The following is a 13,504-nucleotide window of genomic DNA, read 5'->3' as shown; positions in this document are numbered from 1 at the left end:
TAAAGACTTCATTTGTATCCTTTCGCGACTTTCTCAACAGTTATATGGGGTTACTCAGTAGGAATTAATTAACAACAATATGTCAAATTGGAGAAAACTAAATTGCATAATTATTATAATATGTCAAAATTTCACTTAGGGTGATTTTCCAATTCTTTTGTTTAAGAAAAACAAAACTGGAGGATAAAAGAGGCGGGATTTGTCTAAAAATTATCTATAAATTAGCCATTAAGATATACCCTTACCTGCATTCTTAAATACTGATTTAGATAGACAGATTTCACGGATATATCTAATTCCCGGAACGACATTTCCGGAACACACGAAGTTTACCTCTTTGTGGAAATTAACATCTGCCCTTAGACACAAGCATTAGTATATTCAGAAATGTGCACATGTCTATAAAAACCAGCAATAGATTTAAGAGGGTATATATTTTTTACTTTTTCACTTTCTTTGCTTTTGAATCTTCGGAGAACAATGTCACAAATATACTCAATTGATGACTTTCATTTTTTTTTTTTTTTTGCCAAATTTTGAACTTTTGTAATTATTTGGGAAAGGGCTTTAATAGTGTTGTTATGACGTGAAGTCCAATCATTTTTGCTTTGATATATGGCAATAAAGATATGATTAAATGAAAACGCAAATACACAACAACAAGTCCAGGACAGGCCGGAACGATATTCCTAGAACACCAGCCCACTACAACAATTCCGGGACAGACCGTAACGACAGTCCCAGAATACCAGTCCACGACAACAAGCCCGGGACAGGCCGAAACGACATTCCCAGAACACCAGTCCACGACAACAAGTCCAGACAGGCCGTAACGACAGTCCCAGAACACCAGTCCACGACAACAAGTCCAGGACAGGCCGTAACGACAATCCGAGAACACCAGTCCACGACAACAAGTCAAGGACAGGCCGGCATGACACTCCGAGAACACCAGTCCACGACAACAAGTCAAGGACAGGCCGTAACGACAGTCCCAGAACACCAGTCCACGACAACAAGTCAGATCAGGCCGTAACGACAGTCCGAGAACACCAGTCCACGACAACAAGTCAAGGACAGGCCGGCATGACACTCCGAGAACACCAGTCCACGACAACAAGTCAAGGACAGGCCGTAACGACAGTCCAAGAACACCAGTCCACGACAACAAGTCCAGGACAGGCCGGAACGACAGTCCCAGAACACCAGTCCACGACAACAAGTCAGATCAGGCCGTAACGACAGTCCGAGAACACCAGTCCACGACAACAAGTCCAGGACAGGCCGGAACGACAGTCCCAGAACACCAGTACACGACAACAAGTCAAGACAGGCCGAAACGACATTACCAGAACACCAGTCCACGATAACAAGTCCAGACAGGCCGAAACGACATTACCAGAACACCAGTCCACGACAACAAGTCCAGACAGGCCGAAACGACATTACCAGAACACCAGTCCACGACAACAAGTCCAGACAGGCTGAAACGACATTACCAGAACACCAGTCCACGACAACAAGTCCAGGACAGGCCGGCATGACACTCCGAGAACACCAGTCCACGACAACAAGTCCAGACAGGCCGAAACGACATTACCAGAACACCAGTCCACGACAACAAGTCCAGGACAGGCCGTAACGACAGTCCGAGAACACCAGTCCACGACAACAAGTGAAGGACAGGCCGTAACGACAGTCCCAGAACACCAGTCCACGACAACAAGTCAAGGACAGGCCGGCACGACATTTCCAGAATACCAGTCGACGACAACAAGTCCAGGACAGGCCGTAACGACAGCCTGAGAACGCCAGTCCACGACAACAAGTCCAGGACAGGCCGGAACGATAATACCAGAGCCCCGGTTAACGACAACAAGTCGGATCAGACCGGATCAATATACAGTCGCCGTCGGAAACACCAGTTTACTGGCCAATATCTCACTATCAGAGGATAATGTATTAGACGCCGACCACGAAAACTATCGTTGATCATTTAGGGGCCACAATGATAAAAAAAAAAAAAAAAAAAAACAATGCTATTAAACTGTTGTTGGTTAAGGTTTACATAGCCTTGTTTAAATAGTTGTAGTTTGTAAACATCGCATTTGTCTTTAAATCATAAAATTATTAAATTGTTCCAATAAGGTTAGATGTCAAGGATATGCTATGGTGACTGGGAACGTACAAACGGAATACTCTTCTATTTACGGACTGACAAAACATTATTTTGACTCCGATCCTTGGTGATGTCATGAGGTATTTCCAAGGAAATAATTGATGTCATGTGATCTCATTAGGACCACCAATGAGTGATAGCGTTACATACCAATCATATAATAATGCTTTATGACAAATGTTGCTCTCTACTGACAAATGTTGCTTTCTACTGACCAATATGCATTTAGGTCGCCTTGGAGTGCATTACCCTATAATGACAAATATTGTTTTCTACCGACAAATATACATTCAGGTCTCCCTAGAGTATATTACTCTCTACTAACAAATATTGCTCTCTACTAACAAATATTGCTCTCTAATAACAAATATGGCTCTCCACTGAAAAATATACATTAAGATCTCCCTGGAGTATATTTGGATTTATGTAAAACATAAAGTAATTGATATTATCCATTTAATATGTAATCAGTTGAGTTTCCGGACTGATATAGTAGTCTGGTTTTGTTATTAGTTATTTGTGGCATTTGCTATAGTTTCCGGATGGATAAGATTTTCCGTTTCGGGTTATAGTATCTTCCAGGATTGGTAGTCACGTGATGTTTGATGTGGATGATCACGTGACTACTACAGAGAATTTCCAAGTAATTTTCAAATACCCACCTCCTCCTCTGCTTTTTATGTCCTCCTAAAGTTAGGATGTAGGGTGGATTGCATTTCATATTATGGTTTTATTGTATGCATTATGTAAAATATTACTTGTATGAATACACGTATGTCAATTGATATTATTGTTTTACTTGCATTTAAAATGTAAAAAGCTTACTTGCATGTCTTTGGGGCGTTTTATTGTTAAGAAACCCCCGTCATTTTTGGTTTGTGAACAGATAACTGGCATTTTAATAAATGCTTAATTTTCGACAACCAAAGTGTTTGTTGTTCTATTGCCAAAAATCATAGCAGAGCAATTGTGTGATTAATGTTCCAACGTGCAAAATACGATGGTATAATACTCTCTACTGACAAATATACACCAGGGTCATTTACATAGCCCAGGATCTATCTACTCAATGCCTTGTTATAACATGCCTCATAATAGGATACTCCAGGCCTTCTTAAAAACATGGAATTCGTTATCGGAGTCTATTAACGTAAATATCGGCTGTAATACTTTAATCCTTCTGGCATGGCCTTCACACGCCCACACTTAAACATTCAAGACAATGAAGGCATGTAAACAAAGCTATAATTCTGACTCATGATCGATTAAACGAGGGCAAAACTTAAAAAACAACAGAATGGACCCAATGACTGAGGGATTAAAAATCAGGTGTTCTGATAATATAGACATTATATTGCAACTTCTATAATTCGTTCGAATCAATTCCGCTCTCAATTGAGCTTCGCTAAAAGAATTTGGCAAAACATTGCTATAATGTAAAACTGTACAAAGACAAATTATATCCGGCTTTAATCGACGCCTCAAGCTATTAAACAGGCCAGTTTATTTCACCCATTACCACTTCCATATAGCAAATGAGAGTCCTCTGTAAAATATCGTTAGCCAAGGAATCATCATAACTCAAAAGGAGCTTTAATTTAAGGTATGTTTGAGCTTCGCTTAATAGGTATTTAATGGTTAACAAATATTCTGTCCCCTGACAGTCCATGGAGTGAACTAGCTCACATAAATGGATATTCTTCTGTTTAGCAGTGTAAAATGATGAGATTTTAAAACATGCCGAAACTGAGAAAATAACTTTCTTTATTCAAAAACACTAAAAACCAATTCAGCTGAGTTTGATATACAAGTACACTGTAGTTGTAAGAAAGTATATTCATGATGTCAATGCACATCGTGTATGACGTCACAATCAGAGATGGATAACATTGTACTGTAAGGTTCCATTATAACAATGGTGTGGAGTTTCAGACAGATTAGTGGAAGGACTTGTCCATTGTGTACATTGTGTATATTTTAACCGCAGTGTCCTACACGATCAGCCAGACTTGATTTACTTAGATAATCATCAGGCTCGGTCTACGTAGAATAATATCGGGATTGATCTAGAGTCAATCATGCAGTTTCACGAGATTCTTTGGAAATCAAATAAAGCTCGAGGGAAATATGATTGGTGATTTGTCATCATTTATGTCCATATTGGCTTTCTATGTAGAAAGGAAGCCGTGTCCTCAACATCTGTAGTGAAGGTCTGTGTAACGTATGTGTACGACGATGTTCCGAGAAACATTAGAACAAAATAATGATGCAATAGCACTGCTAAAACAACAAGACTACGTCCAATTCAAATAGAGTCGCTACTCTAACATTGAATCAATTGCTCATTCATAACGGACAAAGGCCAAAGACCAGATGTTCCGCAAGGTTGAGTTTCATCCGCAAAATCAAGAAAGTGAGGGCAACAAAAAAGGGATTTAGGATATTCTGGAGGTTTGAGTCTCTTCCGCAAAATCAAGAAAGTGGGAGCCAAAATGAAACGAAAGTATGGATTGTTGATGATCTGGAAGGTTGGGTTTCTTCTTAAAATCGAGAAAGAGATGGCCATAAAGAAACAAAAATATGGACTTTTGATTTTCCGGAAGGTTGAGTTTCTTCAACAAAATCAAGAAAGTAAGGACAAAATAAAAATAAAAATATGGATTTCCATTAAGTCCCCTGAGTATAAAGAGATTATGCCATATTCCAGCAGCATGACATTTTCCCACTGAGAGCTTTAAACAGGTAGATTACAATTATATGGGAAAGATATCAACGTCCATGATTCGTCCACTTTTAAATCAACATTGATCCCAACCCTGTGTTCAGAAGGAGGGGGTGGTTCAAATGACATACAGTTAAGTGGTCAGCTGTGACTGGTTATTACCTCAAACAAAATACTGATTCAATTGATTCAATTCGATATTAATCGTAAATTGATACAGTTCATAGATATAAGATTTTCATACATTAAATTACAATGAATGTGTCCAGGGTCAATCATACAAAATCTAAATTTCTGCTAAATAATTTCCTCGTAATATTCTTGCATAATGAACAAATTTTCCTAAATTACACAATTCTTTTGTATTACCAGATGATAGAAATATCGCTAATTTGACTAATTTGAAGACTGAATTTAAGTGGTCAGCTGTCAATGGTCATTACGACAAACAAAATACAGTTAAGTGATCATCTGTGATAATGCCATTATGTGTTCAGAAGGACGGGGAGGTTCAAACAGGATACAGTTAAGTGATCAGCGCTGTAATTGGTTATTAAGTTCCAAGTCTATTTTGTCCTCCAATCTCTTGAGTGAAAACAAGAACAACAATACCGACGTGTAACAGTAATTCTGTAACTCAAAATTCGGTAAAACAACACATGATCCAAATACCGACATGTACAATGACAGTGATGACAATGGATGATAAATACAATCAAATACACAACATTGTTGATAATTTAAACATCAGTTCAAACGCAACAAAAGGGTGCCGACGAGGTCAATGAAGGTGTCTTGTGAAAGATGTTGTCATAAACGTCAGGAAACGTTTTGTCAGCATAATATCTTGTTTTTGATTGATTAATTGATAATTAAATCTTCTTATTCGCCGCGTAGGAATATATTTATACATATTTACCGCCTTTGCAAATGGCTTTGTTGTCCACGGACAAACTTAACGTCAAAATAAATTTGAACCTTGATCACGCAAAGTAAATGATTGTATCTGAATTTCTAAATGCCGATACTGATAAAAGAAAATATTGTGAACATAAGTATTAACTTTTTAAGTGTTTACAAGTCGGTCAATTGTTTGTAAAATCTTTAATTTTATAAATTTGTGTTGTACATGTACAATGTATATTATCCAGGCTCTAGTTTAATACCGTTCGTTATGATCAGGCTTTTGTTATTTTGTATTTTTGCGGATATCGACCCCTTACCTGTTAATACCACTTTTGTGACTTCATACTTTTGTTTCGGTCATTTTCAGATAAGCTTGGGAACAATGCTATATGTTAAATACTTTACTATATAGCCATGTGATGAAAAAAAGCACCAACAATGTTTATTTTCATAAGACAATGATACAATTATCAACGTCTTAAACTTGGAGAAACATATATCAAACAAACCTTAAACTATGATACAGTCTCTGTATCGGTTAATACAATCACAATGCTCGTATGGATAAATTTCCATATTCACCTCCATCAAAGACGAAACATTTATATTACATATGACGGTATCGAGATTCTAGAAGGGTCTTTTCTATTAATTTTGCATGCGAAAAATATTAGACTTCATGATGTAATCATATTTATCTATATTAAAATCGTTCGTATCGTTGGAGATATTTTGTGACATATACATATGGACATTCTAAACTATTGGGTACCGCGTAACGTGTCATATAAACAATGAGATAGATAATCTGTCTAGTCAGCGCTGAAAAAACTAGGCATATTTATTGTATATAGATGCATTTTTCTTCTTCAAAGGACAGATTGCGTAAGACATGAATTAGCTTCATACACGTCCTGTCTAATCGAGTAAAAGGCGCCGTTAGACTTCCGGAAGTGCCGTGATGCCGGCACCATCATTCATTATAGAGAGAGGCGTAAGAACGTCACCAGGTCGTATGCCTGGATTCAGGCATGTTACTTTCCTGTCTACACCATGTCAATCTGAACTACGATCACTTTCCTGAAATGCAATTAACGTTACTATGGACACAGCGGTTAATAATGAGGACTGTGTTTGCGACGTGCGCAATATCTCTGATATCTCTGGTGTATAATCATTGGAATAATGGAAACGGAAAACTTGATTTTCCTTTTTACTTTGATAATTTGTTCCTATTGAAAAGTACATTACATATCGGAGTTCATTTCCTGAAGAGGGACAAATTTCACGTGCAGGAAGTGTGACTGTGTGACAATTACGTATACTGCAGTTACCAAAGCGATACCACCATTAATCAACGTATTGCAATAATAATGTCGCTTATTGGTACTCCAACAATGTTAAAGAATAACACGGCGAGAAACTTATGACAGGCGCCGTGTAACCTCTAACTTCCCAAGGCGGACTTACACTGCGCAGAATGTCACATTTTCAAAGTCAGGATTTGATCATGGCAAGCAGCAAATTTACGTTAAAGTGTTAAACGTCGTCATGTTATTACCTCATTCCTATGTATACATCATTAGATCCAAATAAAGTAGCGCTAAGAGACACACAATTACGATTATTTACAATTCCGGGCTTCATTCCGGTAACAACTAGGATTGAAAATGGCGGTCCGGTAAATACAAAAATAGAATACAAAGCAAAAAACAAACGAAAAGCTAGTTGCTTTGCACTTTATATTTGTTCCGTTTGGTACACACATTCCGTATTTTTTACAACCAATTGTGTGAATTATTGATTGGACTGTATAAATGGGATATATAATACCTAAACCTTTACACACCGTTGTCACCAAGTTTAGACTTATGAATAACGATATTATCGTCTCTTTCTTTCCGCCTCAAAATCAGGGCGGAACTTGCTTGCGGTTGGCGTCAGACTTATGAATACCGATGTAATCGTCTCTTTTTCCGCCCTGAAACAAAATTCAGTAGTCAAGTAGCTTACTTGGCGGTCGCAGTGGCAACACACCTGGCCTGGAGCTAGTCGACCAAAGTTCGATTACCCAGTCGGACGTGAATAAATATAGGGTCATCTACATGACCACTTGTGTTTTCTCCTCCATAAGACTCCCTCGGATTTTGTTTTGGTATTATGGTTCGTTTTTATGTTGGTATGCTTGCTATAGTGTTCATAAGATGAGATGGGTAGAGGATCGTAATGGAAGCTAGTTTTTTAGTATAATATTTGAGTTGCACAGTAGGTGACTAAAACTATAAATGATATAGTTTTGTTTGTTCTGTATCTGAACAAAAAACTAGTTTGGCTATTATCAACTTATGTTTTTAACCCTTGTTTGTCTGGATGGAACCGCGCTATAAATTTTAGTTTTAATCACCTACTGAGCAACGCAATCATTATAATCATAATCATCATAATCATCGTAATCATTTTACCAAAATCGTATTATCCCAAAAAGCCAGCTTCCATTACGGGATACGGACATAAAAAACGAACTCATAATACCAACTCAAAATCGATTTACCGCAAAATATGAACTAAGTACAGTGTGAATACGGTCAAGTGATCCAAAGGGTCTTCTGTTTCATCCGCCATACTAATCTAGGTCAGATCTCAGTCTTACAAATTATTCTTTTATACAAAACTAAAATTAATTGTTGGAATATACCAGATAATCCCCGTAAAAACTCAAACATCTTTAAGTGCTTCCAAAATCATCGACGTTACTTTTCAAACTAATTTAAATGAACTCAAATGTAGATGATAGCCGCTGAGCAAGTTGTACTTTGATCGAGTGATATAGCCATCCAGAGATGTTTACTGATATGGCTATAGCCGGATGCGGGCGTACATGTACCCATTGACGACAGTTATTGCAATACTTCTACCCGTCATTAGCGTTAGAAAATGTTCGCTGAACAAACCTGTTCATATACTACTTTTTGTCTTCATTATAGTGTATTATTCGACTCGATACAGTACCCAATCACCACTTTGTGTAGCATTAGCTTAAAACGAACGAAATCGTCAAAAACAAAAATAATAAAAAGCAAAACCTAAGCTCAACATTCACAATGCAAGAACGTTATATAACGTCACACACCTAGTGTTCGTCAGCATGATCTCCGGAATTATATAACACTGTAATACATGTACAGCTCCAACTGTCTGATATCTCGATTCAGTATCGTGTCAGTATAAAGATCTTTTAAGATGTCAAACATTATTATTTTTTCTTGATTTTTTGCCACTTCTACCAAATGATAATTACTTTGAACTAACGTTTAAGTCTATATCGCCCGATATAAAGAGTTTTTTTTTCTACAAAATCAAGAAAAATAACACTGCAATTATAGCATTTAAAAATCGGTCGATACATGGTTATTTCGACCAAAGAAAAAATATTGACTTCGGTCTACGTCCCCGGTTGATAGTTTTTCTTAGGTTGATATAACCAAGTATATTATCGATACATGTAAAAGGTGCAAAATGGTAATTATCAAAGCAGAAATGTAACTACGGAAACAACATATCGTCGTTTTATGATATGTAATTAAATTCTGTAATAGTCCATGTTTTTAATTCATATACATTAAATAGTCTATGTCCTTGTGCGATATATACAGGCGTATTCCATGCTTTTTGAAACACCTAAATCTTCCGTTGACAACACCACAAATATGATTTCAAGAGTGTGACTTAACCTGGATTTGATCTTTAGTTTTTTATTGCTGTGTCATTGATGGCACAGAAGACGTTTACTCTAGCGGGAACACCTGGTCGTATTTCCCTTGTACGTTACCAAATGTCTCAATACAAATGCATTTACGTTCATATTTTGTCGTCGTTTTATCGATTTTTAGTTAGAATTATGATTTCGTTATCATGTCAATATTCTCTGTAGATTCGCCCTTGTTTTATTAGGGTATTAGACCCATTGTCGTCGTCTTCTTCTTCTTCTTCTCCTTCTTCTTCTTCAATGGCATTTCTCTTACATTGTATGGCATATGTCAAAGGAGTGTGGTAATTTATTAATAAGAAGTTCAGGAATCCACCATGACCGCCATGACGTCATACCTAAAATGTTTAAAATGGTCATAACTCGAAAACCTTGTAAGTTATTAAAAACCAACACGGAGTAAAGCTATACATGTTCCTCCAGGAAATACCTGTATCTACGTGTATCCAATTCATATTCGTCAAAGTACAGCTGGCAGACATTCCATCGGAACTGTAGCATGGTACTTTAATTTTTGTATCACGTCTCGATATAATGTTTTCCCTATTGCTTAACTTAATTACGTAGTACTATGCATACGAAAACGTTTGTGGCAATCAGTCTTAATTTGATTACATCAATTTATTTTGTGAAAATAGCAATTTCATTTTAACGTATTTCTGTATTTTTGATAGTCATGTACAGCTTCAATTAAATTTAGAAATTATAAGGAAGTACATTTTAAGCGCAATTATCTGTAATGAGTTTATGAATAAAAAAATTCCTTGGTCGACTGCTTGACACAAATGTGTAAAAGAGGAGCTTGACGATAGGAGGACACAATCGATAAAATACCGCTCAGTGTCTACAAGTTCATTATAACATTATCATCGATATTTCAAAAGCAATACTTTAACTAAGTTATTCTATATTTCCTATGTGCGTGTCACGTGTTTGAAATTCAATGGGTATCCTTTACATATTTGTGTTCTTTTCATCGGTTACGACTAAGCAGATTAAATATTTCTCTGCCGAGTTATTGTTATTTTTATGAACATGTACGAGTTTGCTCTTCTTCGTGCATTAAGCAATGTATGGTACGACACCTACAGACATAAAAGGTAAATAAATGTGACATGTCAAAAGTCAAAAGTCTTTGACGGATAGAACCATTTTTGAGGCGGCAGGTGGAGGAAGCCATCTGTATACGCTGCAAATTGACAGCTCTAAACCGGGACGAGGGTCTATGTGATCAACATCTCCCTCTCTAGCCGAATCTACATTTTCCCAAACTAACCGGATCCACATTTCACTGACTAGCCGAATCCACATCTCCTCAGACTAGCCGAATCGACATTTCTCCAGACTAGCCTAATCCACTTTACTCTGACTAGCCGAATCGACATTTCCCTGACAAGTCGAATCGACATTTCCAAAAACTGATCGGATCCTCATTTCCCTGACTAGCCGAATCCGAATCTCTCCAGACTAGCCTAATCCACATTTCCCTGACAAGTCAAATCCACATCTCCTTAGATCAGCCGAATCTCCATTTCCCTGCCTAGTTGGATCCACATCTCTTCAGACTAGCCGAATCCACATTTCCCTGACAAGTCAAATCCACATCTCCTTAAATCAGCCGAATCTCCATCTCCCTAGACTAGCTGAATCTACATTTCCCTGACTAGCCTTATCCATATTTCCCTGGCTAGCCGAATCCACATTTCCTCAGAGTAGCCGAATCAACATTTCCCTGAGTAGCCGGATCCCCTTTTCGCTGACTAGCCGAATCAACATCTCCTCAGACTAGCCGAATCAACATTTCCCAAGACTAGCCGAATCCACATTTCCCCAGACTAACCGAATCCACATTTCCCCTTACTAACCGAATCCACATTTCCCAAGACTAGCCGAATCCACATTTCCCCTGACTAACCGAATCCACATTTCCCAAGACTAGCCGAATCCACATTTCCCCAGACTAACCGAATCCACATTTCCTCAGACTAACCGAATCCACATTTCCTAAGACTAGCCGAATCCACATTTCCCCAGACTAACCGAATCCACATTTCCCCAGACTAACCGAATCCACATTTCCCCAGACTAACCGAATCCACATTTCCCCAGACTAACCGAATCTACATTTCCCAAGACTAGCCGAATCCACAGTTCCCCAGACTAACCGAATCCACATTTCACAAGACTAGCCGAATCCACAGTTCCCTGACCAGCCGAATGAAATTACAATTGTATAATGTTTATCTCCATAGTGTAGATAGATTATAGTGTAAACGAGAAGACTTGTTGATTTGATTACAATCTCGTACACATAACACCAAATTGTACATTGCTGATCACTGTTCATTTGACTGATGAAGGCGACAGTGTAGTCACCGAAGCGTCTCGCTCAAATCTTACACTGACTGGTGGTGATATACGAGTCCTAGACTGATTGATATGTTGTTAGCCTTGCATTAAAGGAGGTACTCAAGGATGTTTTTTTAAGTCCAACTATTCTCTGACCGTATAGGGCCGCGTACCCAAGTATTGGTCTCATTTGGTTTGTTTATATCGAAAAGGTAACACTCCAAAGTAAAAAAGACAAGCGGCTTTTGCAAAATGGACAAATCGATGAAAGAGCAGTGGCGAAATCTAAGCGCGACCGACAGAGCCTTGACTATGACCTTCGTCATGGAAGGCCTGTCAACGTTGAAACTTTAGAAATGGTCAATAAAGTTCATGACATTGTTATGACTTGACAGACGGGTAACAGAAAGATATAAAGCCAGAAGAGTTGGTATTTCACTGGTCCATTCTGACCGCGGATCTTGCAATGAGAAAGTGTTCAGCCTTATGGATACCAAGACTTCTGACAGTTGATCAGAAGCCCACCAGGCGCACATTATCGCGTGCTTATCTTAACCTTTTTGAGGAAGATCCTGCCAACTTTCTTCAGAGATTTGTCAATATGGATGAAACATGTATCCATCATTTTACCCCAGAAGGGAAACAACAATCGAAACAATGGAAGCATCCTGGCTCTTCCTCGCCAAAGAAGGCAAAGACTGTTCCATCAGCTGGGAAGGTTATGGCCTCGGTTTTCTGGGATGCAGATGGTATTCTGCCGATAGATCATCTCCAAAATGGACAAACAATCAATGACACGTACTATGCTTCACTTCTGAGGCTACAACTAAGCGCCACGTAAAGTTCACTAAAGGTGTGATTTTCTATCAGGACAATGCTCCTGTTCACAAGTCTGTCTTGTCATAGCTACCATTCACAATTGTGGCTTTAAATTGTTTGAGCCTTATTCACCTGATCTCGCTCCATCAAAACAGCTATTTAAGGCACCCACTTTCATGACGTCACAAATGCAGTGGATGACTTTCTGAACTGCCAAGAAAAATAGTTCTATATAAGTGGCATTGAGGCCCTTAAACGCCGGTGGCAAAAGTGTATAGATACTGAAGGGGATTACGTTGAAAAATAATACAATATGTCCGGCAAATAAATCCTTCAATATGATACTCATAACATATCAATCAGCCCTAGTACATGTATACCTAAGTATCTCTGCATTTATACTGACCAACCTGAAGAACATGTTTCACGATAAATGTCTGCGCAGGATATGATCTATATATTTTACAATAATTCCGAAAAAGTTATACTAGCTTATATTAAGCACGCCTGTTGGCCCGGGATGGAAGCACTCAAGGAGTCTTACTACGGGAGGAAACCGGATTGCCAGAAGTAAACCCACGTGGTCGGTCAGGTTTGCGATGAGTTTTTAATGTCCGACTGGGGAATATCAAAATAGATAATGATATTACCACAAATAATGCATTTCATATTCATATTTCATATTTAATGCATCGAATGTTCGATGACGTATACAGAGAGCGTAATTGTTCAATAGGGAATTTAGACACCGGGTCAGTACCCG

General features: G+C 38.2%; 1 protein-coding gene across 1 annotated transcript in view; it reads left to right on the top strand.

Annotated features, from left to right (window-relative positions):
* The first annotated feature begins 637 nt into the window (after positions 1-637).
* Positions 638-13,504, top strand: part of LOC117316363 — a 39,586-nt gene continuing 26,719 nt past the window's right edge. The window contains exons 1-2 of the mRNA XM_033870904.1: positions 638-982; positions 1,145-1,638. Of these exons, the coding sequence (XP_033726795.1) occupies positions 638-982; positions 1,145-1,638 (839 nt within the window). The remainder of the gene's footprint in view (positions 983-1,144; positions 1,639-13,504) is intronic.

This window comes from Pecten maximus, chromosome 18 (genome assembly GCF_902652985.1).
Source record: "Pecten maximus chromosome 18, xPecMax1.1, whole genome shotgun sequence".
Classification (NCBI taxonomy): domain Eukaryota; kingdom Metazoa; phylum Mollusca; class Bivalvia; order Pectinida; family Pectinidae; genus Pecten; species Pecten maximus.
This window is presented reverse-complemented; position numbering and strand designations above follow the sequence as displayed.